General features: G+C 37.8%; 1 protein-coding gene across 3 annotated transcripts in view; it reads left to right on the forward strand.

Annotated features, from left to right (window-relative positions):
- Positions 1-27,404, forward strand: part of aPKC (protein kinase C iota type) — a 76,058-nt gene that overhangs the window by 14,536 nt on the left and 34,118 nt on the right. The window contains exons 4-7 of one of the 3 annotated variants that reach the window (XM_071594417.1): positions 301-390; positions 18,556-18,606; positions 22,541-22,626; positions 26,684-26,864. In XM_071594417.1, the coding sequence (XP_071450518.1) occupies positions 301-390; positions 18,556-18,606; positions 22,541-22,626; positions 26,684-26,864 (408 nt within the window). Of the gene's footprint in view, positions 1-300; positions 391-14,092; positions 14,150-14,275; positions 14,767-18,555; positions 18,607-22,540; positions 22,627-26,683; positions 26,865-27,404 lie in introns of those variants that run through there. The other 2 variants (XM_071594419.1, XM_071594418.1) reach the window with 2 other exon arrangements.

Below are 27,404 nucleotides of genomic sequence, written 5' to 3' on the forward strand. Positions count from 1 at the left end.
TTCAGATGCCTTACGGGGGCTTATCATTGTGAGGTGAGTCCTATTCTCACCAATGAAACAAACCTTTAGGTTGATTACTATAGGAGTGTTTTTGTTTCTTCTTATGTTAATGAGGAAGATAATTAAAAATACTATTGACCATTATGTACAAAATGCAGTAGAATCTTTGAGGTTTTTCAATGTCACGTTATTTAAGCCTAATATAGGTAGTATCGGGGTTTTTTAAATAGATTTTAGGTTACCTATATGTTTTATAGTCATTGGTGATTGTATTTGTCACAATTTCATTGTTTATTACAGGAGATCCATGTACGATATCAACACAGCTTGAATTGGATGAAGCAATACGCCTTTATGAAGTGAACAAGGACTCAGAGCTTACTATCCATGGTAATTATTTGCATAATTTTAACATTTTTACAAATATAGGAGAAAATTAGCTATTAAGAAACAAGTTTCCTTTAAATACAGGAAGGCAGTCAGGAAAACTCAATGAGTTTTGCTAACTGCCCATGTGAATGTAAGATGCAGTGTGGTTAACCTGGTTGATATTTTCAGAGTCACGTTGTGGTCCGGTTGTTGTTTGTGGCCTCTGTGCCAAAACCAATTTTTGTGGTTGGGGATTTAATTGTGAGTAAAATCATTGTCCTTGGAGCATGAGATTTGTTTTGAAGCCTGTCTTATTGCTTCCTCCAATTGTCATCCCCCAATAACGACACCTTTCTCCGCATGCAGTGTGGCCACACTTCTCTCAAGTGAGTCAACAGGAAAATGTGTGACCCCAGTTATAGGCCACACATTTTCAAACAAATTAGCAGCCATCACCTCCATGGGAACATACCCTGCAGATCTTTCTCAGGTGTACTTACCATGTTACTATTTATTATCATATTTTATTGATATCACAGGCATATTTTATTGATTCATGGCTTAAATTATATACATTAGGATGACAGAAGTTTGAAAACAAAAAAACTTGATGATTACAACAGAGTACTGCAGGCCCAAGTTTGAAAAACATTTGACTAGGTATTTTTTATGCATAGAACTTAAATTGTTAGAGATATGTCATTTCACGTACACTTGCTGCAATGCAGAAATATTCTTGGCGTAGTCTCACATCTCAAATTCATTTATTTATGGTAGCCCTGGTTAGGAATAGTGCATTTATTTTCGTCAGGTATTAGGCAACATATACTGTTTATTAATTTATTTTAATCTCTGAGGAGTACAAAATTGCAATGAAACTGATGTTTGAGTTATGTCTTCTCTTTAAATAGTATAAGATAGATTTTTAAAGAATAAAATGAAAGTGTTTCAATGATTACTGCATTATTTAGTCTTATGCCTATAGTTGTATTATAATTTTTATTATTATTGAAGATTAAAAATACCAGGGTTCTCTGAAATGTTTCCAACCTCAGCATGAAAATGGCAGTGCTCTTCAGCAAAAAATGTGGGATGTGTTTGCATATGCAGTGAAAAGTAGTTACCAAAACTTCAGCCATTTTGGACACTCATTTGTTGGAGTGAAATCATCGTGGGTTTTTCATGGGGTTAGTGTCTCCATTGATGGTGATGTTTCAGAAGCCCTGAGGATGATGACGGAGTCAGTTTTCGAAACATTGACAGCAATGGTGACATTAACCAGGGGGAAGACCCATAAGTATTTCACTCAACAGATATACTGAGAAAGTACAAGATTTTTCTTCGCTCATTTGTTGTTTGGCAAACATTTGAGTGAGTTGTTGTTAGAGTTTTTGTGAAAATCGAAAAATTGAGTATCAAGCGGTACTTAAATGTTTTCTTTTGAAAGGCAATATGCCTACACAAATCAAACAACAGTTGGATACTGTGTACAGGGACTCAGCAGCGTTAACAGTCATGAAATTGTGGACAGCTGAAGTTATGCATGGACATACCAACTTGATTTGATGATGGGTGTTTGGGACAGCCAAAAACTGCAATAACCAGTGATAACATCAAAAAAGTTCTCCAAAATAAATGGCCATCAAATTAAGGCTAGAGAGATAGCAAAGGCTATGGGCATATTGAAAGAATGTGTCTATCATATATTGATTGAAGAATTGGACATGCGTAAGATATCCATGTGTTAGCTATTCATGTTTTGGGTTAGATCATTTTGGACCAAAAATACATTCAAATTAACATTTCAAAGGCCCTGTTGGAGCGGTTTGAGTGGAGCGAGTCCGATTTTTGAGTCGATTCATAACTGCAGATGAAACTTGGATTCACTGCTACACTCCTGAGATGAGAGAACAGTCCAAGCAGTGGACTGCATTGGGTGAACCTACTCCGAAAAAGGCAAAGACTCGTTCCATCGGCTATGAAGGTGATGGCGACTGTTTCTTGTGATAGTCACCGTATTGTGTTTATTATTATCTTCTAAAAGGTAAAGCAACAGTGTGAGAGTATTACCCATCACTTCTTGGCAAGCCGAAGGCAGAAATTACAAAAAAACAACCAGAAGAAGAAGAAAGTGCCTTCCCATGAGGTCACTGAACCAGCTCACACTTTGGTGGTCACCATGGCTAAAATTCACGAATTACACTTCAAGTCGGTTGACCACCCACCATTTATATTTATCCAACCTGGCCCCCAGCAACTTTCCTGTTTCCTAACCTTAAAGTTTCTCTTGGAGGAGATAGATTTTTAGTGGACAAGGAGGTTATCGCATTTTCTAATGCCTGTTTTGAGGAGAAAGACTACTATTTGGACGGGTAAAATAAGTTAGGGCATCGCTTGAAAAAATGTGTTGACTTACTATGTTGAAAAATAAAATGAATTTGAAGAAAAACTGTCGCAATTATTTGTTAGGTGGGAAACTTTTCAGACTACCCTCGTAGTTTACGTGTTTAGGTAGGTTTTCGGTGGACACACTGACTAACTGCTGCTGCACTAAGTCTCTCTTCAAATCCACATACTTCCTTCCTCCCTCCATCTGCCTTTTCTGCCTCGTATTCCTTCCCCTTCCATGCTTCCCCAAGATCTGTCCCTTCTATCTTCAGCATTCCATCACCAATCAAAATGTCCTGAATTCACTTTTCTTGTTCCTCAGGATTTCTTCCTGCAATCCCCCTCTTCCCCCACCATATCCTGCACTTCCTCATTTATTTTCCTTTCTGTCCTTTTAACCTTTAGTAGTTGTAGTTTTATCCTTCCGACTTATTGTGCATTATAATATAAAGTATTCTTGCATTCATTGATGGAAATGGAACTAACTTAAAATGTGGAATGCATATTTGTAATGTTCTCAGTGTACACCATTCATGGCAGTTGCAGAGTATTTCTTGAACTTCCTAAGAACCATGTCTAGCACTAAGTTCCAAGTTTGTTGTTTTCAATATAACACTTTGAGGATTGCATTATGCATTGCACTATTTTGTGTTTTTTAAATATTATGTTCTAGTATCAGATCAAGTCATATGTTTTCATAATGTTGTAGGTATATTGATTTCTTCCATTAAAGTCATTTTTAATCCTAATTATTAAGTTCCGTTGAATTACTTGTGAGATTTTCTTGAAAGTGCTATGCTGATGTAACGGTTGATTTCTGTAGGAATTGCCTTAATTTTGTACCCTTTTTATTTCTCTTTAATAGGTATGGGTATTTCTGGTGGCCATACTGTCATGAAATAAATGTATGAGCTTTCCCAGCCTTGATCAATTAGAATAAAATGCCGAAAAACTCCCAAGGCCATAAAGGGCAGTGACACCAAAAGTGTTTCAAATGAAATTAAATACTTGTGTGATGGTTTACGGAGAAATTAATCCCTCAGTAGGGATCACCTCACACAGGCAGTCTACTTTAACAGGCTCTTGTGGTTGCTTACTGAAAGATTAATGCATAGCCAGGGAGAGCCACAAGAATCACCCACACAATCCATTTCTAAGTACTGTGACAGGGTATTTAAGGAAAGGGAGGGCCAGAAGGAGTATGGCGCAGAAAGTAGTTTGTGAAGAAAAATGATCCCACAGCAGGTACTGGCTTGCCAGGCTCTCACTTACCTTGTTTTACCCATAGTGGTTTACAAGGGGGTGATAAAAGTCCATGGACCGACTTTGGTAAACCTTGCCATACTGACAAACACACTGTTACATATCTTTTGCCAACTGCCAAAGTCAAACAGGCCAAGAACAGGCTATGTAAGTCTTAAAGGAAAAAGAGCGACCAGGTGGTACTTGGCTATCAAAAAGAAAAAGAGGAAATGGTGAAGAATGGAGCTGAACATTTTGGCTGCAAAGCGATCTTTTCCCCCGCTTTGGAGATAGGTTACCACTACGACACAGGACTGAAATGACTTCCGTGTCTCAGTGTTGGAGTGACTGGTTCCTCTCTCATGCTTCAAGGTTGATTTTATTATTCTTTTAATGATGAGTGTACCTTATGTTCTGTTTTCTTTTCATTATTTGTTCATTAGGGCTACTTCTTTAGCAGATATTGCTTTTTGGGAAACTGCCCACATAACACAATGTGCTATGTTTTTTGTCCATTGTAGATTCTTATTTATTTCTTTAATAGTGGAAATGTTAATTTCCTTTGCTTCTAAGTGTTTTAGTGTGTCGTGGACTCACACTAGTCCATCTAAAAATGATAAAGCTCACCAATTTGTCATGGCCATTGCTTATCCATGAGGTCGCATGTTTGCAGTTTTTATTCACTCAAATGCCTCTCTCCCGCATGATAGTTCATCCCTGTTCATAGATGTAAGCCCTACACTAAGGTCATTCAGTTAATTTTTCCATTGTTATTTATCAGTCTGTGAAAAGTATTTGGGAAACTTATTTTTTATTTGCATATAACAATTAGTAAATGATATGATTCTGATATTCTCTATATCTATGACAGGGAAATTAGTGCATTTATCTCACTGGAGTCTAATTGGATCTATTGTGTCCTTATTAACTATTGTAGAATTGAATTCCTCTTTGCTTCAACTTTGTTAAGAAGGCACAAAAACTTAATATATTTATCTACAAATTTAGACATCAAGAAACTGGATTAGAGGAGTCCTACATCTACTAGTGCTTTCAGTTGATCTTTGTAGCTAATTTAGAGGGCAGATTATCACACTAGATTACATGTTACTATGTTTCCTTAGCATTACTTTTCAACAGGAATTAAAGTTTACTCTTGGCCTGACGTCATGCCTCAAATATTTGTTCTCCCTTTCTGTTATATAGTGTATCAGGCAAAAATTAACTTTTGCTATCAAAATTTTGGTTTGTAAATTGAAGGAGCTTTATTTCTTTTGATACTTCCAAATTTTTTTGTTTTTTCATCTCATGCTAATGTGTGTCATATTGATCTCTAGGGGCAGTGATGGGCATGAGTTGAAAGAAGTACCCTAGCATTAGGGACAGTATATTTGGATATACATCCAGAGGGCAACTTTGTACTAGATGTCACAGAGGACATCAAATAGTGGATACTCGACCAAATACAGTGTTGGCATGGCCAGTTCGAATTTTTTCCAAACTCCATTATGGTTTGAATATTTTCACACACCGTAATTACTAATTGATGACATGCAAGTACTGAATGGAATTACTTTTACTTCGAAGTTTCAACTATCTTTTAAAGTGGAGGCCCCCAGCAGTGCAATCTCACCTAACATTAAAGCAGTGGGTGAAAACCATTTTTAAATATTTGCATATTGACTAGGTGATCCTCACATAGTCATACAGTGGGGTTAGTGAAAAATTGACCTGTTATTGTAACATAATTAATATGCCCCTAACATAAAACTTGTTTGTGTCACCATGCCTTGGAAATTTCAGATGGGTTTCATGAGTTACGTTTTGCATTAATGGTACACCAATTTAACATAAAACAGAGGAGTTATAAATTTTCAGTTTTGAACCATTCTGCTATGCATTCCCCTACTACTTCAAGAGAAACTCAACCTGTTCTGCAATATGCGCTGATGGCTGAAGTTGCCAATATCGACTCTTGTGATGCTGCAATTGCAGCCGCCAGTGGTGGGCTAAGCTCGCTGTCTGATATATATCTCCCATCAAAATACACAGGACTTCGGTGATCATCTTCTTTTCCCTGTGTTGCACTGTGATAAGCATGGAAAGGTGGTGTGATGGTGACACTGCTTTTGATATTTGTGTCATCTAATTCATGTAATAGCGTCAAATAAGTTGCCTCTGTAGGCATGCATTTGAATCCTGTATTTATTCTGCAATATCTCGGTTAACTTAGCCTGTTCCACAAGGTCAAGTGACCACAAAATCCACAGAGCACACAAAGGCATTTTCGATATTCTTTATTTTTAATGTTCTCATCACTGAAATTGGGCCCTGTGTTCTTCTCCCTCTTCTAAACCTGAACTGATTTTCCTGTAGGTAGTTAGTAGCACTATTTTTTGACTATTGATGATTATTTGAATTAACTTTTCCATTTGTGAAAGTAAACTTGTAGCCCTATATTTCCCACATTCAGTAGCTTCACTCTTTTCTGGTAATGGGATCAAAATTGACCTGAGGGAATCTTGTACACTTATACCTTTGTCTTAAATGCTGCACATTACGAGGTTTTAGGTCAAAAAACCCCACTCTTACAGTTTCATACTAACACTTTAAGTAATTCTTCGGGGATGTTATTTACTCGTATCTTTTTTGACTCCATTTCCCACCTCACTTATCTGCTGTCTATTATTCCTCTACCCCGGCTATCATTGTCTACGTGTCATTCCCTTTCTATTTTCTAATATCTTTACCATACAGCTCTACGCATTCTTTTGCAAACCCCGAAGTCCCTGCCTTATTTTAATGGTAGGAATAATTTTCCTTTGCTACATCCAGACTATTCTTATGCCTTTAGATATGCACTTCTATGTTTTCCTTTATATGAAATTTCTTCTAATCATTGCACTGATTTTCCACCACATTTCCTTTTCCTAATTTTTTTATCGTTTAATCTTATTGTTTACTTCTCTGTTCAGTCTTCTTTCCGCTTCCATGTTTACTCTTCCATTTTCTGCTTTCATCCATCATCCTCTTAAGCATCTCTCTTGTAACCAATGGCTGGCTGGCTTCTTTATTCTCCTTTCTTCTACCACTCGTATTATTTCCTTAGCTGCTCTTTCTATCCCGCTATTAAACTCTACCCTCATTACCCCCACCATTTGTGTTCCCTAATCTGCATTTAGATATTTAATTAGATTTGTGTAGTTTTCCTTCATTTTCACTCTGGTTAAACCAGCAAGATTCAATGCTGGTGCCTTATACACTTCCATCCTAATCCTTTTGAAATTTAAATTGCATTTCATAGCAGCTAATGTATCATCCAATTCTGCATCACTATCCAGGAGGCTGTGTGAGTTGATGATGCGGTTTTCAAATCTATGTCGAACATTGATATAATCTAACTAGTATCTACTGGGAGGCTGTTAACATCAGCATCTTCCAATTGTGCCAATGCTAATAGTGATGTTTGAACCAGGTTGTGGCCAATATTTATCTAATTCTGCAGAGATCGACTGCTTTCTCTCTGCCATTCTTTCGAATTCCTAAGCCATACTCTTCGTAAATCTCTACAGGCCCTCTATTTGCCTGCCACTGTATTTCAATCCTTATTACTATAATATGCTTTCTCTCTTACTTATTCCCAAGTATTTCTTCTAATTGATCTGACAGACTCTTTTTTTCTTTCTGATGACTCATGTCAGCATATAAATGTGGGATGCCACTAGATTGGTCAGGTGAGCTTTTTCATCTGCTCTATATATTCATTCCTTTCTCCCCAGCTTCCCATTCAATAGTACAGTCTCTCTATGTTGACTGTCCTCCCCCATGATGTATGACTTTGTAACCATCTTTCCAGTAATCTCCACCATCTCTCCATATAACCTCCTACAGGCCCAACATGCCTAGACCCCTGTTTTCCATTTATCTTTTGACATTTTCTACCTTCTGTATCCCCATCATTGTTCTAATATTCCATCTATGTATCGCAAAGCTGTGCTCCCCCTCCAGGTCATCTTTTCATCTGCTCTCCATTTGATTATCTATTGATTTCATGAGATGACGACCCCCGAGGTCTTGCCTCTCCTGCTGCTGGGCATAACACCCAGCAGGCAGTTCATATAGTTGCCAGGATTCACCGTTTATTTGTTTACATCTGTATTTTTAATCAGAAAAATAATTGAGGTGCTTTCTTCTTGCCTTACTCAATGGTGTTTTTAATGTGGCACATTAGAGAGACCATCTGGGAAGCATTTACACACACACTCAGGGTATACAAGGATCCCTCCTATGTCAGTGACTCACCAATCACACCGATGAATACAAACTAATAAAATGGATGTATGCACGCTTTTGCTCAATCACTCAGGTGTGTTTTCGAAAGCAGTGACCTTTGCAATTCACAAGTACTCACTCATTCAGGGTTTACCAGGATTCCTCTTATGCCAGAGACCAATCAATCACACAGAAGTAACAAACGAAACATAAAGGACATATGTAAACACGCAATCACTCGGGTGTATCAGACCATTGTGAATCGCACGCACTCACCTTTAATAAATATGTAAAGAAGAGACCATCAAAAACGCTAATATGGAGCTTAGTTTTGTTAAGATTCAGGAGTTTCGTCGTTAAGATAGGGGAATCAATGCAGTTTAAAGGCCTTTGGGTTGTAGTTGTTCATAATAACGGAGGAATTAAAATGGACGCAAATGAAAACGTTAGACTAAGTTCCAAGGCATGGAAGGGGAAAGGAAAGTAAGGTGGAGGGAGGAGAAGAAAATCGTAGTTGATGTAATGGATGGGGGTAGAAAGTATGCTGGAAGATGACCGGCCGAGTGCTTTAGCTAATTGAGCTACCCGAAGAGGCGTCCTCTTACACTCCGAAATTTTGGGAAAGATCTTATGACGAAATACCATACATACGAGTACAATGTCACAAGTATTCGTGCGCGTGGGGCCGCAGTCCACGAGGTTAAAGGGATCCGGGTTCGAATCCCGGTCCAGACGAATGATTTTTTACTCTGTGAAATGTCTGCATTTTGAAGTTCCTTATTTTACACCTATCTAGGCAGTAGCCCAAAATTTTAAATGCAAAGGTGTTTACCTTAGACAAATTCAAAGAACTGCAAGAGGTACCGCGGCAATAAAGTGTCATGCATTTATATGCAACTTACATGTATGCATTATAATTTAGACATTTCAAAATCTCGTAGTGTAAAGGACACCACGGTAGTTTAACTGGCTAAAGCACTCGGCCGGACATCTAGGGATCGAATCCCGGTCAAGGCGAATGATTTTTACACTTGGAAATGTCTTCATTTTAATGCATATTAGTGGATGACTCTTTCAAAGGTTACTGTCGCGGAATCTCCCGCCGTTCTTTGAAGAAGGAAAGTTGTCATTTTAATTGCCTCCGTCCCAGAGAATGCTAATGCGTTCTTATACAAGATCTGATCAAAAGTTCCCGAACTTTATTCATTCCAAAAAATTCTTCACTAACAAATTACTGGTCATGGCTCCCTTCAAAGTAGTCTCCTCCTCAACGCAAACACTTATTCCAACGGTGTTTCCACTTTTGGAAACAGCCCTGGAACATTTCTTCCAGAAAGCTCATAAACTCCTCCGTCGAAGTTTTCTCAATCTCTTTAATGGTGGCAAAGCTTTTCCTTTGAGCGGGGTTTTATTTAGGGGAACAGGGAAATGTCATGACATGGGGCCAGTTCTGGTGAGTAGGGTGGGTGGGGAAGTACAGCGGTCTTCTTTTTGGCTAGAAACTCACGAGTTCTGAGAGACGAATGACGAGTTGCACAAACGAGATCGTTCACTTTATCGATTTGGGGGTCATCAGTTGACGTCGATGGTCTGCTGGAAAGCTCATCCTCATCCTCTGGTTGCCGCCTCTTTTTAAACCGGGTAAACCACTCGTAACACGCGGTACGTTTCATAGCATCCTCACCATACGCCTATTAATATAATAATAATAAACTCAAAAGCTTCCGTGAAAGATTTGCTGAGTTTCACGCTGACTTTCACAGAACCACACTGCTCCTTCAAAGAGCTCATTACCGCGGAACCTATTTTTCCCCGCATTCCACGAATATCCCTTAACATAAACGGTGGTAACTAATCAAAAAAACAATATACAAAGGCGGTTTAATAAGTACCCGTGCTAGAAATGAAGAAACCATTTTTTCAAAAGCAATTTCTTTATTTTTCAACGTAGTCCCCTTTTAGAAAGATTCACTTCTCCCAACGTTCAGGCCATTTTTTTAACCCCTCCAAAAAATAGGATTTGTCGAACTCTCCAAAATACGCCTCTGTCTCGCCGACAACTTCCTCGTTTGAGCTAAATTTTTTTCCCGCGAGCCATTACTTCATGCTACGGAATAAGAAAAAGTCACAGGGAACCATATCGGGTGAATACGGGGAGTGCGGCAGCAATTCATAACGTAGTTCATGCAGTTTGGCGACGACAACTCTGGATGAATGTGCTGGTGCGTTATCGTGGTGAAACAACCATCGCGGCACCCATCGGGCCGACATTTTTTTCATCGCCAACTTATCGTGTAAAATATTAATTGCCGTTCTGGTCGACACACCCACGGCCTCTGCTACTTCGCGCTCTTTCGTTCGTCGATCAGCGAGAATCATGGTGTGGCCTTTTTGAATGATTTCCTTGGTAACAACGTCTGCCGGGCGTCCTGGTCTCTCCTCATCAAAAACAGATGTTCGCCCACGTTTAAATTCGTCGAACCAATGTCTAACTGTGGTCATAGATGGCGAAGTTTCCCCATAAACAGCATTCCACTTTGCTTGTATCTCCTCGCATTTCTTCCCATCCAAAAACAAAAAGCGAATTACCGAACGATGCTGCTCTTTTTCCATCTTAGCGAAAATCACGAAACACGACTTACTCGAATGGCTGCCAAATCCAAACTAACCTTTAAATCAGTCTGAAATTTGTTTCGCCGTCGTTTGATAGATAGCAGCACACGATGATAACATAAACTTCCCTCAGGAACGCCCTTTGTCGTCAAACATGGGTACTTATTGAACCGCCCTCGTATCAACAAAGTGGGTGAAGACGGTTATTCGGGAAGTTTCCACGGACACAGCACGTCCAAGCGTATTCAAAAATAACCAACTGGAGGCGCGCGATTCAAAAAGCTCGGGAACTTACTGAACATACCTCACTAAAACAAGGTTCTGGCCTGTATGATCGTGAATAATCAAATATCCTTTCTTATAACTCGTAGCCGTACGTTATGAGTATCCATATTTTCCCCACAATTTTCAAAGGTTTTACTCATGTATTGCGTGGCGTACGCAACGTATATTATTTTGATTGATAAGTGAATTGTGAGTAGACAATATCCTAATCGAGTGCTGGAGAAAAATACCATAATCACAGTTATCAACCCGAAGGTCGGTTTGATGGAGTCAGAGTGGAGATGGAGATCAGTAGAGTTCATCCAATACTAGGCCTAAGTAGTAGAAGTTTTTATGGGAGGCGACCGACAACTAAAGTCATTTGCGCCATTACGGAAGGATGGGAAAGGGAAAAGGGTGGAGGGAAACCCGGCATCGGCATTAGCCCACTCTTAACGAAAGGCGCCAAAGGGTCCGCAGTTGAACGTCCCATCCGATGGACGGCGCACTCACTCAAAGTGCTCTCCACAAGGCACATCAAGTGCGTGTATGGATCGGGATACAGCTAAGAAATATTTGTTGTCTCCAGGATTTGAACCCAGGCAAGTAGTATTAGTTATTTAGCCAACAGCAGAGTTCGTTTGCACCAGAAGTGATAGGTGGGTAATCTGGTAGGGATAGGATGTTACAGGAAAGGAGGAAGGGTGTCTGAGCAAAGAATCCAACAAAGGTCTTAGTAAAAGATTTCCAACAGCTACTTTGAATAATATCAATTGAAAGCAAAATTTTTGATAAGAATTTGAAAGTTTGAGAAAGAAATAATTTGAAAAAACAAACTCTCGGTGGGAAGCCAATATGTCAACCACCGCACCATCTCGATCCCCTCTAAGCCCAACCGCGCGTGGAATTCACACATCAGAATAGGGGAGCCTTTCCTTGTGCCGATTAAGGTTTCTTAGGAAGATCTGGTATCCGAAAAAAAATCTCAGAGTTGGAGGTCAGTAGTCCAATGCTCTACCCCAGGACTACCGCGACCCACGATAGTTGAAAGGCAAGTTAAATTAAAATCTCGTCAGAATTCTGGCATCCATAGTCTGACGTGTTCTCTACGACTTGTGTCGCAGGGAGATTTACGAGGTACGGTGAGATGAGTTTTTATTGTAAAATATTTTAAGACGATACTTTGTTGCCACGTCATCAGCGTCGCCGTTGGCGTAGTGGTGCTGATTTCGTCGGAATAGCGAAGGTTGTATTGATATTCTGTTCATTTAATTGTGTATCTTCCTTAGGAAGTAATTTTCAGGTGCCAAAAGTATACCGCAAATAGACGTTTTTTTTAATTTCAAGTGTAAATATATTTGGTTACTTACGCATGAAATTGCAGTCTTAAGTTAGCAAATTTAACCAGTTTTCTCACGTTTTCGCACGATATATCCAACCTCTGGTTGCAGGTACATTTTAACGTTTATGGTGACGAAATTTACTCCTGGCAACTCAATCATTAGACCCATGTTTGCTACCGAAACCCTTTTACTAATTTAATAGCATGGAAGAATTTATTCAATAATGCATACATATTATATGAATTATATAGCGTTGCTTTTTATGAAAGCTAGCGTTTAGTTCATCATCTCCTGGGCCCTGGGCCTTCTCTTCTGTGCATAATGATAAGGCGGTTTGCGCAGCGCCGTGTTTTATCTATGTTGCTTAATGTACTGGTACGTAAATTGTGAGAGAATTCCTTGTTACAAATTTCCACGTGTTGGGAGGACGTGTTGAATGTACGGACCTGTATGAGCTTCTCAGGTAGTGAAGCCAACTTTTTTCATGGTAAAAACAAGGAAAGGTAGAGCCAGGTCTGTAATTGGCCATGTGCAATTTACCTGATAAGTATTTCTGTTTATTGAATCGATTTCTTTCTCCCCATCTTAATCGCCATCATCGGGGGTTATTTTACATTTTGTTCGTCGCCTTTGAAGTGTCCATAATGGCTCCTATAGCACCATGTTGAATATGGAATTATTTTTGCGGTCGTGATCATAACCTTTTGTAAACGATCACTCTCCTACTTGAAAATGTTATATGCCTTGTCCAATGTCCCTATTCGGAATCAAAGTGCAAACTTATAAATTTCTGTAAAAATTGGAAAAATTGAATGATATATGAACACATTGGTGTGTCAAAATTTTTGTATTATTAAAATTACTTCAGATTTTGGCTGCTCATTGCGGCTTGAAGAACCACTGGGTGTGATTTATGCAAAGATATTTCTCGGGAGTCATTATTGATTGAAACAATTCTAGTCTCATTCCTGCGGAATTTGCACAGGTATGCAATTTCGTCATAGTTTTTCTTTCTACGAAACATGAAAGCTTTCCGTTGTGTTGGTTTCCAACGCCCTTGGGATTTTCGTTCGAAGTGGTAATTGGAAATACATGTCTTGGCTACTCGCTCGAAGCTTCGTTGCTCGGGGATGCCATTAGTGCAGCCAGCAAAATGATTGGGATCGACGGGAATCGGACTGCAGGACAAGAGTTATTATCTGTCACGATGGTTTTCCCTTCGAATTTCCCCTCCCTCCCGTTCGCGATCGCTTTAAATATTTTTCAATGACGACGCCGCCTTCTAGTCGAGGCGGGAATGTCGGTCGATTTTGTTTTCGTTCAATGGGACGCCGTTATGCCGCGTTCATTTCATCAGTTGCGCCGGGCTGGTTATCGACCGAGCGAGCTCTCTCGGGCGAGGGTGCAGGGCGGGGCAAGGGGGGGGGGAGGGGTTTCGGGAGCGCAGCGGGTGGGTAGGCGGACGCCAGAGAGCGGACGGCGGGAGCGCGCGACGGCCGCGACGGTGTCGATGGCGTGGGGCTACTGGAACGCCACCTCGACCACCGAGGGCGGGCGCTCTCCGCGGAGGGAGGCGGCGCGGCGCGGCGGCAATCGCGGAATTGCCCCCCCCGCGGCGGCGTCATCGGTCGAAGCCGCCCTTCCGGACGAGGAGGAAGGTACGAGCCACGTCCGCAGCGTCCGCCGCCACCGTCTTGCCGCCGTCTCCAGTCGCGTGGGCAAAGTGTGTCCTATGGCGGCCGCCGTCGGCGGCACGTGGCCACGAGGTGGGCCCGCGCCCTCCGCGTCGGCATCCGGCCGTCCCCTCCGACGCCTCCCTTGCCTCCGTCGTCGTGTTTGAAGGTCCGTCTCTCCGATTGTTTTCCCCAAGCCTGCTCAACTGCGCGGCCACACATCATGTCTCCACGATGTCCTACAATTCGATCGCAATTCAAAACCCGTCGTTTTTCTGGCATTGGAATTGCGGATCATGCTGGCTGTTACGTTTTAGTTGATCTGGAAGATTTTCCGTCGCTCTAAAAGAATTGTGGTAATTTAATTCATCAAAACTCAGTCACTTATCAAAGTGCTGCATTATATTTTAATAGTGCTGTAAAATTTGGTTGGATGCATTGGAAAGTGCAGCACTTTGGGAATGGAAATGACTAACACCACGAGCGCTTCCAGTTATCCTAAGGGTGTAATGCGGGCAGAGGAAAATTATGTGCGTCTTTCCAACTCGAGTATACCCACCTTGCCGAAGTGGCCTTATGCTGGAGCTTGTTAATGGGTATCGGTCAGTATTTGCCATCCACCCACACAGGGCAATGTGACAACATTGGTATGGATGTCTTGTTTATCTTTCATGAACTTGTTTTCTGTTGCTGGAATTATTATTGCTAATAGGTTTTTAATAATTTTTTATTAGCATTTCTTTTATCCTCAGAATTATCTAATTTCAATCAAAGTAGTTGTTAAAAAGACATGTACTGCTCTTAATTTCAGTCGTCTTTAATATGTGAGCATAATTATGAAAGTCCCATCAATATGAAAAAATAATAAGTAAAACCTTGCCTAGGCAGGATTTCTACTATGCTCCACTTTTAGAATTATATTGGACATTACAAGGTTTTCTTAATTTCATGTGAAAACTAAAGCAATTTTGATGGGCATTTGTTTATCATGTTAATATGATTGGGTAGTTGTGAAAATATTTGTTTGGATAACTGATGACATTATTTCATGACATTTTTGTTGTTTGCATATCCTTGACTTGGCATTTCAAATAACTACGTTCAGAAAAAATTCTTTCTCATGCATGATGTGGAAATTGCTTAATATTGCAGCACACTATTATGCTGTTGAATCAGGTGTCAAATATGCTATCTTCTCCATGCAATCCCTTTATTGGAGTTCATTTTGTCTTTTGTGTCTGTGGGCCTTGAATGGTTCTCATGAATAATGCTTCTCAGTAATTGTCATGTGATACTTAAGTTTGACTTGAAACATTTTTGGCTTTCATTGCATAATGAATGTGTCAGTTAAATTATGCCTTAATATGTGTTAGGAGAGTAAGATATATAGCACTCGCCTCTAGCAATTGGGCTAGTTTTTAAGCCCTACACACAAAGGAATAATATTCTGGGATGTGTCGTAAGTCCCATGACTGGGAATCAGGGACTCATATGCGTTGAAGAATCAACATCCTCAAGTAGACACACTGATAGTTTGGATAACTGTAAGAAATATCATGTTAAAGCATGAAATACATTTTACATACCTTGCCTAGAATGTTTTCAATTATGGAACTGGTATTATTCTATTATTTCTGACTCAACTCAATTGATAATTGTATTGAATGTAATTTCCTTTGCATAATTATTTTGAGCATAGTAGGTTTCATAAATAAATATATACTTATGTAATGGAGTGGATGAATAGACAAAGAATTTCCACTAGGAATTTCAAAGTATATAAGTTAGCATAGAGTTTAATTTTTTAGGTTTTGGTGTCATTAACTCTTTAGGAATTTGATCGAAATTAATTGCATTGCATATGATGAGAGTAAGACTAGTTATGGAATTTGGCTTTATCACTATACTTATTAATGGAATGCTTATGGGAAAACAAAACTGGAAATCAACAAGTGGTTGATAAACTTTCTTTCATTCATGCTATGGAATTTCAAAGAAACCTAGGCATCATTAAATGAGACATGTGTATTTTTCTAATTTTACTATAAAGATGTTCTCTTTGTAAAATTTTATAACATTCAAATTATTGTTTGGATTATGCTGATTGTTTATATTTTCTGATTATTTATTGTAAATGCTTTTATGCTAGTCATGTCCTAATTCAAAATTTTAAATAGAAATTGTACCATGAAATTGTGTTACTTCTTAGTTATACAGTTTCTCTGTGCGACTCCCATATGAAATTTTGAGATTATCCATATATTGCCAATACTGCAGCTGATCTTCCTAGGGAGAAATCGAGTAATCTATGAATGTGAGGCTAACAATTTTTATGACTGTTATATTCTGAGAGAGCAGAATGATGCTCCATTTTATCCTTTTCTTTTCAGGCGTTGGTACAAACAAGAATGCATGAGTTACCAAAAGCAAGCCTAAATATCACTTTGCAAATGAAAAAATGTGTTAAAAAAAATTAATTATATTTGTTATACTCAGAAAAAATGAGCCTGTACCTTTTGGAAAGTTTGTGACATGCTTAGTTGAAATTTTAATATAATATTGGTAGACTCCTTTGTAGATGGCAAGGCTTGCTTGTACTCTTTGGAATGTTCTAACAAAAGTCTGATAAAAATCATATTAATTAAGCTATGTAGAAGCCAGTGAACATGTACCATGTAACTTAGAAATTTTTATATTTTTATGCTATACTTGGCTCTCTCAGCATGATTATTTATTGAAATTTGGCTTGCTATAACTAATGAGTTGGTTTATGGTTCAAAGTTAGCACATTTATTCATGAATCAATTTGAGGTATTTTTGCTAGTTTATCTACAGATGATCCATTGGTAATAGTGTAAAGATCAATAGATTTGAAATACAGTAGATTTTAAAAAATGACCTTTCCAGCATTGCTATCACTGGTAGTGAATGTTAATGTGTAGCATACAAAGATTGCTTCTTAATTTTGTAAGATCCACTCCTAGAAGTTGTTAGAAATGTATTCCTGCTTAACTTCTGCAACCTTATTTATAACAAGAAAGGCTAATATTGATTATTTCTCTGCTCTGTCATTTTAATGACTTTCATGTAATATATTTCAAACAGTAACATTATGTGAAACATATAGCTATTAAAATCTCTAAGTTATGTATTTTCTACTCAGTACAGCCATTATAATGTTCCGGAACAGTTTTATCACATTTTAAATATGATTGCATTATCAGTGTCAAAAAAGGCTAATTAAAGTTAGATAAAAATCACAGAGAAATATTTTCTAAAATGTCATAACTTCAAAATTGGTAAATTTTCATAAAATGTGAGTGGGATAAAATACCAATTATTTTATATAAATTGTATCCATTATATAATTTTTATGATCAATACTCTTTTTATCATCTTCTTTCATATTATGGCTACTTTCCTTGATGAAATACTAAGAAACTGTAAAATTTACATGAAGTGAATCGTTTTCCCCATCTTGTAACATTCATTTCTTTATTCATTCCCATTTGTTTAATGTAATCAGTGGAGTTTAAATATTGTACTACCTCAATATCTGTTGCACTTGAGTAGCATACACTTGTTTATAAGTGTTAAAATACCCACACATTTTTTATGAGTGACTTTGTGGAATCAGAAGGTTAATTAGAAGTAAACTTGTGTGCATAATGTTTCAGAAAAGAGTTAGCATGGCAAAACTTTTTCAAAATTTGTCAAAACATATTTAGATAATGATAAGAGCATTCTTCAGTTCATTTCAGCTGGAAAATCATAATTGGTATATGTTTTCTTGTAGTATTATAACTTCAGCTGTAGCCAAGTCAATTATTCCAGTCTGAAATTGACCTGCTTTTATATGACCTAAAGTTGAAATTTTCTCTTGACTAATTAATTTTGATTAATTTTTTGCCATTTTCAAACTATCATGTGCTTCACAAAATAATTAAAAATTTTTGTGTATTAGTCGAGACTTGGAAATACTAATCTCATTTGTGATGCGTGTGTTTTGTGTGTGCTGTAAGCTCTCCATACATTAATTACTTTTAAATTTTTAACCGTGAAATTATCTCAGAAAAGCTTATCAACACTTATCTTGAAGGCCATGTATGAATCATGCACATTCCTGAATTGAAAATTGTAGTAAACCCTATTAAAGTCACTGTGCTGTTGATTATATACTATGCATTTCCTTTACCCCAAGCTTGTTATAAATTTAACTCTTTTTGTATGCTAGTATTGTAATAAATCAAACTTAAAAAGGTAGCATAACACTACATCACAAGTCCTTCTAATGTGTAGTGTAGCGTTATAAAATACTGTCCATGTTTTCTTAAACTAGTTTGATTTGTTAATTAGAAATGTTAACTAACTAGTTTTATTAATACTTTCAGTTTTCCCAAATATACCTGAAGCTCCAGGCATGCCCTGTCAAGGAGAAGACAGTAAGTTTGTTTAGATAGTCAAAATTTTTCTGTGTATTTGTTTTTAACCAGCTTACTTGTTTTGGCTACAAAATTTTGATTAACCTTAAAATACTATAAGTATTGTGTATTAGCTAATTGTTTATTTATTCAGAAGTGAATAACAATGTCAACTTTAATTCATTGCCATTACTAAAATATTCATGTGGGAAATAATTAAAAGTTAGCAAAGAAAAGTTTATTCACTCTAACATGCTCAGGCTATATTAAATTTGTGTAAGTATCATGTTAGCATCCATCTTGATGCATGTATTGAAGCCTTATTGAAGTCAATAAGCTTTCTGTAATCAAATAAGTAGCCCAAAGTTAAGTCACCGCATTCTAAATGTCCCCCACTGATGATCCTATTTTTTACTAGTTCTATACGAATCATCATTTCCCCTGTTTAAAACTGGATTTAGTGTTGTCAAAAGAAGCTTAATGCATTTACTCCTAGCGCAAAATTAAAAGAAAATGAGAAAAATACCATGTTCAAAATGTTTCTAGCAGCTCGTAATTTCATGTCTCATATTTTCCAGCCCATAAGATGCCCATCTTTTACTACAAATTGTGCTCTATGAACAGTATTAGTAGGTGTTATGGGAGGTGACCAACAGCTGAAGCCATTAGCACCATTAGGGATGTGTGGGAGAGAAACCTGGCATTGGTATTAGCCAACTTTAAACAAAAGGCACCAAGGGATCTGTAGGTTAACATCCCATCTGATGGACGGCAGTCTCAAGCCAAGTGCTCTCCACAAAGCACCCCAAATAGGGATTGGGATACCACTGAAAAAGATTTCCAACTCGATGATTTGAACCCTGGGTGGGAAGCCAGTTCTAATATCAGTTTGCAATGTATGGGTCGTGGCTATATGGGTACAACTTCATTGTATAAGATGCAAGTTGATTCCCTGAAACAAATACCATTAAGTACAGCATTTCCCAGCCCATAAAATGCACATTTTTTTACTCCAAAATGTGCTCTAATACCAGCCTGTGTCTTATGGGTCGAGGGTAGAGGGACATAATTTTCACCTATAACCACAATCTGGTTCGCTAGGATAATACTTAATGCTACATATTTTTACCTGAATTAGGCATAGGAAATGGTTCCCATTATTACAAATTTTGATATTATCACTTTTAAGTTAGTAATTAGGAGCAGAGTTTTAATATTTCATTAAAAGTACTTCCTACAAAAATTCCCAAATGAATCGTAAATGTATACTCTGTAGTGCGTTTCGTTACATCTCATGTGTCGTGCTGCTGTGAGAATCAATATGCATTGGGCTATCAGAGATATCGTCCCTCTGCTAGCGCATACGTACATTGTATCTCTCCTGATAAACTCTTAGTCTGCAGGCATTCAACTTTAAGTAGTGTGAGGGTGACATAAAGATATAAAAAATGATTGCCTTTAATACGGATATTAGTAGTATTGAAATAATAATGGATACTTAAGTGTCACATTTATAGTTAAAATGATAATAACCTCTTAAGAGAGAAGATTGTCATACAATATTACATTTAAACTTGATTTCAAAAGTTATATGCTTCAGAATATGGAAAAAAAGGCAGCTTAGAGGTGTTTTGGCCCACCTTTGACTGTGAAGACGATACAAGAATAGAGGGAATAAAATGTAGATTTAGTAAATGCAGATGTGAGTTTAAAAAATTACATTCATGTGCTCCTAAATGACCAAAGCTTCCACTGAAAATACCAGCTGGATTTGAAAGAAAGGTAATGAGGCCCCAACTCATGGTGTCATTCTGATGGAAAGAATGAAACAGAATTTCAAAAGTGCTTGCAGAGAGTTGAAATTGAGACTGTCATAATATCTTTTTAGAACTGTGAAATAAGCAATGCACTTGCTGGAAATGAAGATGACATTGTGTACGAATAAAGTGACAACCCCAGTGGAAATAACTGCAAAAATGGTTAAGCAGTAGTGATGATAGATTTCTAGGATTTATTGTTGAATAAACGTTTATAAAGCTGCTAATTTTTAATGTAACAATGCGAGTTGCTTCATATTAAATGTTTGCATCAAAATACAGGGTTCTGCCAGACAAAACCCAATTTGAAATACCTGCCATTTTATACCACCTGTGGAGGTCGCCATTGGTGCTCAAATAAGCTTGACATGCATACTGAGCAGTCATAACCTCAAAATGGTCGCAATGCTGAGAGCAAGTGCTGAGGATAATTCAAGAGCCAAAATTATTGAAAGTGTTAGCACTGATTGCTCAGAGAAGTTATTCAGTTCTTCAGGTACCATAGATCAATGGTATATAATGTTGTCAGAAAGTATAATGAGTTGGAAAAGTCCAACAATGGTTTTGCTACACCGGCGAGGAAAATTAACTTGAAGGAGCCCGCTGTCAGGATGCCTGGCATCATCCAACACACGCGGGAGCTAATTTTTTGGGATCCAGGGTAACCAATCCGAAATTGTCATCCATTGTCATTGTGAGTGAAAAAACTAAGCGTCAAATCATCGATGAGGACCTCCGCTGCAGGTCATTCACCATTAAAATAAGACAGATGCTTTACGAAGTCACCAGGGCAAAGTGAGTTGAATGTTACAACCTGCTCTTGTGTTCCTTAAAAACAATGCTTCTGGACAAATCAGATTTTTTTCTGATGCAAAATTTTTACTCTGGAAGCTAAAATAATTGTAGGAACAACTGCTGGCTCACCCATGATCCTGTAGATATGCCCGTTGTTTCCAGAAAGAAATTTCTGGCGAATGTTCGCGTGCTAAGTGCTATATCCAGTGAGGGTGAGGTCATACCACCTTATTTCTTCAGCAAAGGGGGAAATATTGTCAGAGAAATTTATTTGTGTGTTCTAATGAGTGTGGTGAAGCCGTGGATGGAAACTGTCATCTGGAGGGCCTTATGTTTTCTAGCAGGATGGTGCACCAGCCAATGCAAGTATTTGGGTGAAGTATTGGTTGTTGGACGTCTACATATTTTGGTCCAAATAATTTTACCCTCCCAGCAGTTCAGATTTTAATCTGTTGGACTACTATGTGTGGAGCTTTGTCAAAAGGGTCACCAACAAGTCTAAATATCCAAATGTTGCGTTATTGAGAGCCATTATTGAAAAGAGATTCTCCAATATGAACTGAGATGCATTAAAAGGGGCCTGCGAATACTTCAGACCCAAAAGGAGGCTGTCATTCAAGCAAGTGGAGGATACATTGAATAAATTTTTTTTATATCATCATACAAACGAATGATAAAATATTTTGTAAACATATTCGTTTTTGTTATAAAAATATTTTTGAAGAAATTTTTTAATGTCTGGATTTTTGCACCGTACCCTGTACTTTGATCCTTTTCATTCTCATTTTTTGTATATTCTGACCCAAAAAATCAGGGTGCATCGTATGGGCCAGGAAATATGGTATTTTTCTCACATCTGGTGTAAAAAATGTTTGACCTTATTACCAATGTTAATAATATCACTATTTTTACACAGTAGTTAGCAGCTGAGTTTTAATATTTTCTTGAAAGTATTTCCTTAACAAATTCACAATTAAATCATAAATGTATACAATACAGCATGTTTAATACATCTCATATTTGATGCTGCTGCTAAACTTAAAATGCATTAGGCTAATGGGGACGTTGCCTCTCGGCTCATTCATTGTATCTCTCCTGATAAACTCTTTTGAGTCTACAGCACTCAACCTAAAGTAGTATGAATGTTGTAAAGGCAGAGAAAATGGATGCTTTTAATATTTTAATGCAGATTTCAATACTATCAAAGTATTAACAGAAACTAATTGTTGCTTAAAAAGTAAAATAGAACAACCTCTTGAGATCTAAAGAGAAATTTTTGTCTATGTAAGTGTCTAATAACTTAGAATGAATTTTAATTCCCTCACTAATTTACAACTTCATAGGAAGTATATACAGACGAGGAGCACGGAGGTGGCGCAAACTATACCGAGTTAATGGACACAACTTCCAGGCCAAAAGATTTAATAGGGTAAGTTCATGATGGTAATCCACTTTTGAAGCATTTCTACCAATCGTATGTTTAGTTTTTACAAAATTTCTGGAATGCATTTTTCATTTACCCATTTATGCCTAGTGTGATCATATGATCATAGATTATGCAAGTATTCCATGAATTTTGTGCTTTCCTTACTTCTTAAACCTTTTTGTTGATTTTTTGAAATCATAATTCTGTTCATTTTCCCTTTTTATATCAAAATTATTTTATTCATATGTGAAAGGTTTTCATGAGGCCATTTCTAAAAGGTGCACAACGCTCAAATTGTAAGAGTTAGACTTCGCTTTGTTTCAAATATTTATTTCATTTTTATCTTAAATCTTTATATTTTATGTCTAAAATATGCATAATTTTATATGAGTGAGAAATAATAACTTTTCAGTTTTATTATGTTTGTTGTTGTTTGTACGAGGAAACATTTTTGTCTTATCATATTATCGTCTTTGATATATATATCAGCATAATGGCAGAGACGAAAATTCTTGCAACGTACATCGAAACTAGTGGATAATAAATCTTTATTAAGGGGAAAATTGTGAGAGTTTTGATCTCTGTTATTATGGAACTGTTCGACCACATCACACGTGAACCTGTAATTTAGATAAGAAGTGCCAGATGTGTTAGCAATTCGGTTCCTTGGAGAAATGCCTAATGTCATACACGTCGTTTTTTTTGGGAGATATTATATTGATACAAAAGTATATATATCATTATTACTTTTGTTTATAACTATCTCTTTTGATTTTTTTCTTAGTTGACCTTTTCCAAACTTTTTCAATGTGTTTGCAAAAAAGTCACTTTGTGACAACAATCCTTATACCTGTTTTAATTTGATCATTGGCGCTCTGTCCTTAGATGGATTATGGGTAAACTTTGTTTCGAATTGCCCTCATCCAATGCAAATTATATAAATATGAGATGTAAACAGCTTTTATGTACCTATACAGCACTCAGCGATGCCAAAAGTGGAAGGTGGTGATTTTGTTATTATTGAGGTTTGTAGCCTTCAAAATGTCACTACCAAACAAGCCTTTGGTTGGTAGATATTTTTTCTGTGTAACTAGTTATTCCCTCTATTTTCGGTCATTAACAAGTTGGTTAGTTTATGTGCAAAGGAAATATTTCAGTGGTGCAATTCTAAGTTCTTTCGCTGCATAGAAAATTCACATTAATGTGGATGACACAACATTTGGATAAAAACACTGTTGAATACATTCTAAATGCACTTTTCATCAGTGTTTCATCCAGGACACTTAGCTTTCGATGAACATATGGTTTAGTATTTTGGATATCTCATGTGTAAAAAGTTTTTGAATGTTGGATTTAGCTACCAACTATAGTCATTCATCGATACAGTAATCTACTGAACTATGTTCTCTGCAATGGAATCTCACTAGAGTGTTCTTTGATAGTATGTTTTCCTTGTTAGTTTGCCTATTCACTAAGGTCGAGGTTCCATCCAATCAGATCAGCCACTAACCTGGAGAATCTGGAAACCTGGAAAAGTCAGGGAATATATTTTGGGGATATGGTAAACCTGGGGGCATGGGAATCAAGACTGGGAAAACTATTTTTCTTTGCCCATGTCATCAGCAACACAATTTGGTGCAAAAGGTGTATGGTGTTTGGTAAGGGAAGGCTGAGTTGGTATATATTCAATTATTAGCAGCTGGTTCCCTCCCTTCCTCGTTATTTTGATTTCACTTATGCATTAGAAAAGGATTGGGCTAGAATATAAAAATATTCAATGGTTGTGCAATAATTTTTGGGAATCAAACGTTGAGAGTTACTCTTTGCCAGGTGTTCTGTTGCATCAGATTTGAGTTTAGTAACTTTCATCAGCTTTTGGGGATACTGAGCCCTCCAGTCTAGTTGTAGGGAGCTCCATGACTCCCTCTCCCTTATATATATGCGGATTTGCAAGTAGTTACCTATGTCCTGGAATCCCTCCCTGATGCAGCCACCAATATAAAGATGAGAACTTGCGAATCCACATATATACTAGCATTACAATCGTTTGAGTTTCCCGGCCTGAACCATCACCACTAGATCCTTACAGCTTTCCTCCCCTCCTTCCCAGCTCCTCCTACTCCAAACCTTGCATCCCTCTTGCCCGAAACCTTTTAGTCTGATCTGAAGAAGATGTAAGAGAAAGCCGTAGGCTCAGAATAGGGCTCTTCTGATTGGGTATTTTTTAGTTCAATTAGAGGCATTGTGTCCACAGGAACTTCCCCAAAAACCGCCTCCAACCATTTTGTTGATGTTTTATCTTGTTGCCGTTTATGTGAAGGGGTATTCGTGGAGTGTGATTAGAAATCGGATCCGCAGAAATTAGCTCTTTGAAGGAGCGGTGTTGTTCTGTGAAATTCTGCTAATCCTTCACACAAACTTCTGAGTTTATTACTAAGATATATGTTAAGGATGGTATGAAACGTACGGCGTGCTGTGAGTGGTTTATCCTGTTCAAAAAGTGGTGGCAATCAGTGGAAGACAATGAGCACTCCAGAACACCATTAATGTTGACTGATGACCCCCTCATCAAGAAAGTGAACAATTCCATCCATGCAAATCAATGTTTGACTGTCAGGGAACTTGCGGAAGAGTGTGGCATCTTGATTGATTCGTGCCATGGAATCCTGGCTGAAAAATTGAGGACGCATTGAGTCACCACCAAATTCATGCCTTGCTTGATCACGGCAGACCTGAAAAAAAGCCGGGTCAAAGTCTGTCTGGAACTGTTGGATAAAGCTGATGAGGATAAAACCTTGTCTTGGATCATAACAGGTGATGAATCATGAGTTTTATGGATATGACATCAAAGCAATAGTGCTATCTTCACAATGAATTGGTGAAACCATACCCCTATCCCAAAAAAAGCTTGACAAGTTTGTCGGAATGTCAGGGTGATGTTGACTTTTTTCAATGCAAAGGGGCATTGTGCATCACGAATACTTACCTAAAGGCCACACAGTCAACATAGAGTTCTACCTGGGGGTTAAAACACCTAAGAGAGAGAATCATGCAAAAACCACCCAAACTTTGGAGGGGTGGCTTGTATTTTTTTTCACCATGACAACACAACACCTCATTCGTCTCTCAGAACTCATGAGTTTTTTAGCCAAAAACAAGATCACTGTACTTCCCCACCTACCCTACACATGTGACTTTTCCATGTTCCCTAAACTAAAAACCCTGCTCAAAGGGAAAAGATTTACCACCATTCCGTAAAGAGAGAAAATTTCAATGGATGAGTTTATGAGCCCACCAGAAGGAGCCAGTACAAAAATAAACCATGATTAATATTTCAAACATGTATTCATGTGAAGTTCATTCTTTAGTAACATTGAGAAAACTTGAAACCTTAATTTTGTTTGAAGAAATGGCTGCAATGAAAGGGATTTTCACCCTTAAAACTGTTTCTGTTTTTTTGCGATTTCTATAGGGTCCATTATTAATCCTTCGGTATAATATCATGACTCAGGCTCAATCTCAGAACTTCTCCGTGTGATAAAAACAAATGGAAAAGCAGGAGCCTCCAACTATAACAGCGAATGAGGCAGACTGAAGACTGGATGTAGAAAACTGACTAGAGGCTGACCAGTCACTGGCAGCATGTCAGCCTGTGCCCAAGAGCTCAACAAAAAAAGCTGAGTGGGAGAAACATCGTGAGGAATACCCACACTGCTTGCACACTCAAGGAATCAATATTCTATATCATTAAGTGGTTACTCGAAAAATTCTTTGAAATCAAATTTCCTCAGAAAACGAAGTGGCAGCAGTAAATATTAACAACGCATTTGATATGAATATGTTTACTTTTTTAACAAAAAAAAATGTCTTTAATCATAATGTAATTTCATATTAACTTTTACTGTCATATATTTAAAATGGCCGGCAGTGAAATTTTCCATTTATCATTAGTGTTAATGAATGCTTTAACATGACCAGGTTGTTGAAATGATGTTCAACCCTCAAGTAAGTGTGTAAAAATTATTAAAAGTTAAATTGCCAATGCCATTTTTCTTTGCAGAGGGCATTCTGTGCATTTTGTCAAGATCGAATATGGGGTTTAGGGCGGCAAGGATTTAAGTGTGTACAATGTAAGCTTCTAGTGCACAAGAAATGCCACAAATTGGTGCAGAGACCCTGCAGTGATGAATGTGTGGAACCAATTGTTAATGAAAATGCTAATGGTGAAGTACCTCCTATTGGTAAGTTTAATTATAAGCTGCATATTACTGACAAAATATCTTTGGTCATGGAGCATGGTTGAAGTGTTACTTCTTAACCAGGTGCAAGGATTGTTATGAAATTAGTTTCCAAATTTATGCAAGGTTTTATGCATGCTGTTTGGGATTGTCAATATTTATAGTAGTCTACTGGTTTAGGGTAGGTGTTTGATGAACCTTGAAACTGCACCCTACTGTACTCATAAGCCATAGCTAGCATGGCTCAAAATATCTATTAACTCCATGCTACATTTTGTAAAGACTCATTCTTTAGCCAAGCATTCTTTCTACCTGCCCTAATTTCATTCAAAATGCCTATTCTCTCATCCCTCCTCTGCCTTGCTTGCTTTCCCAACATTCTCCCCTCTGCATCATAGTCGTCAGCATCCCATAGCCTCTCCTGCTTACACTTTTCCTGCCTTCTTTGAATTTCACCCATATGCCTTCTCTCTTGCCATACCATGCCCAGAACTTCCTCATTTGTTTTCTTCTCTGTCCATATGATTTTCACCATGCTTCTCC

This window comes from Hetaerina americana, unplaced genomic scaffold (assembly GCF_022747635.1).
Source record: "Hetaerina americana unplaced genomic scaffold, ioHetAmer1.1.p SCAF_60, whole genome shotgun sequence".
NCBI classification, from domain to species: Eukaryota; Metazoa; Arthropoda; class Insecta; order Odonata; family Calopterygidae; genus Hetaerina; species Hetaerina americana.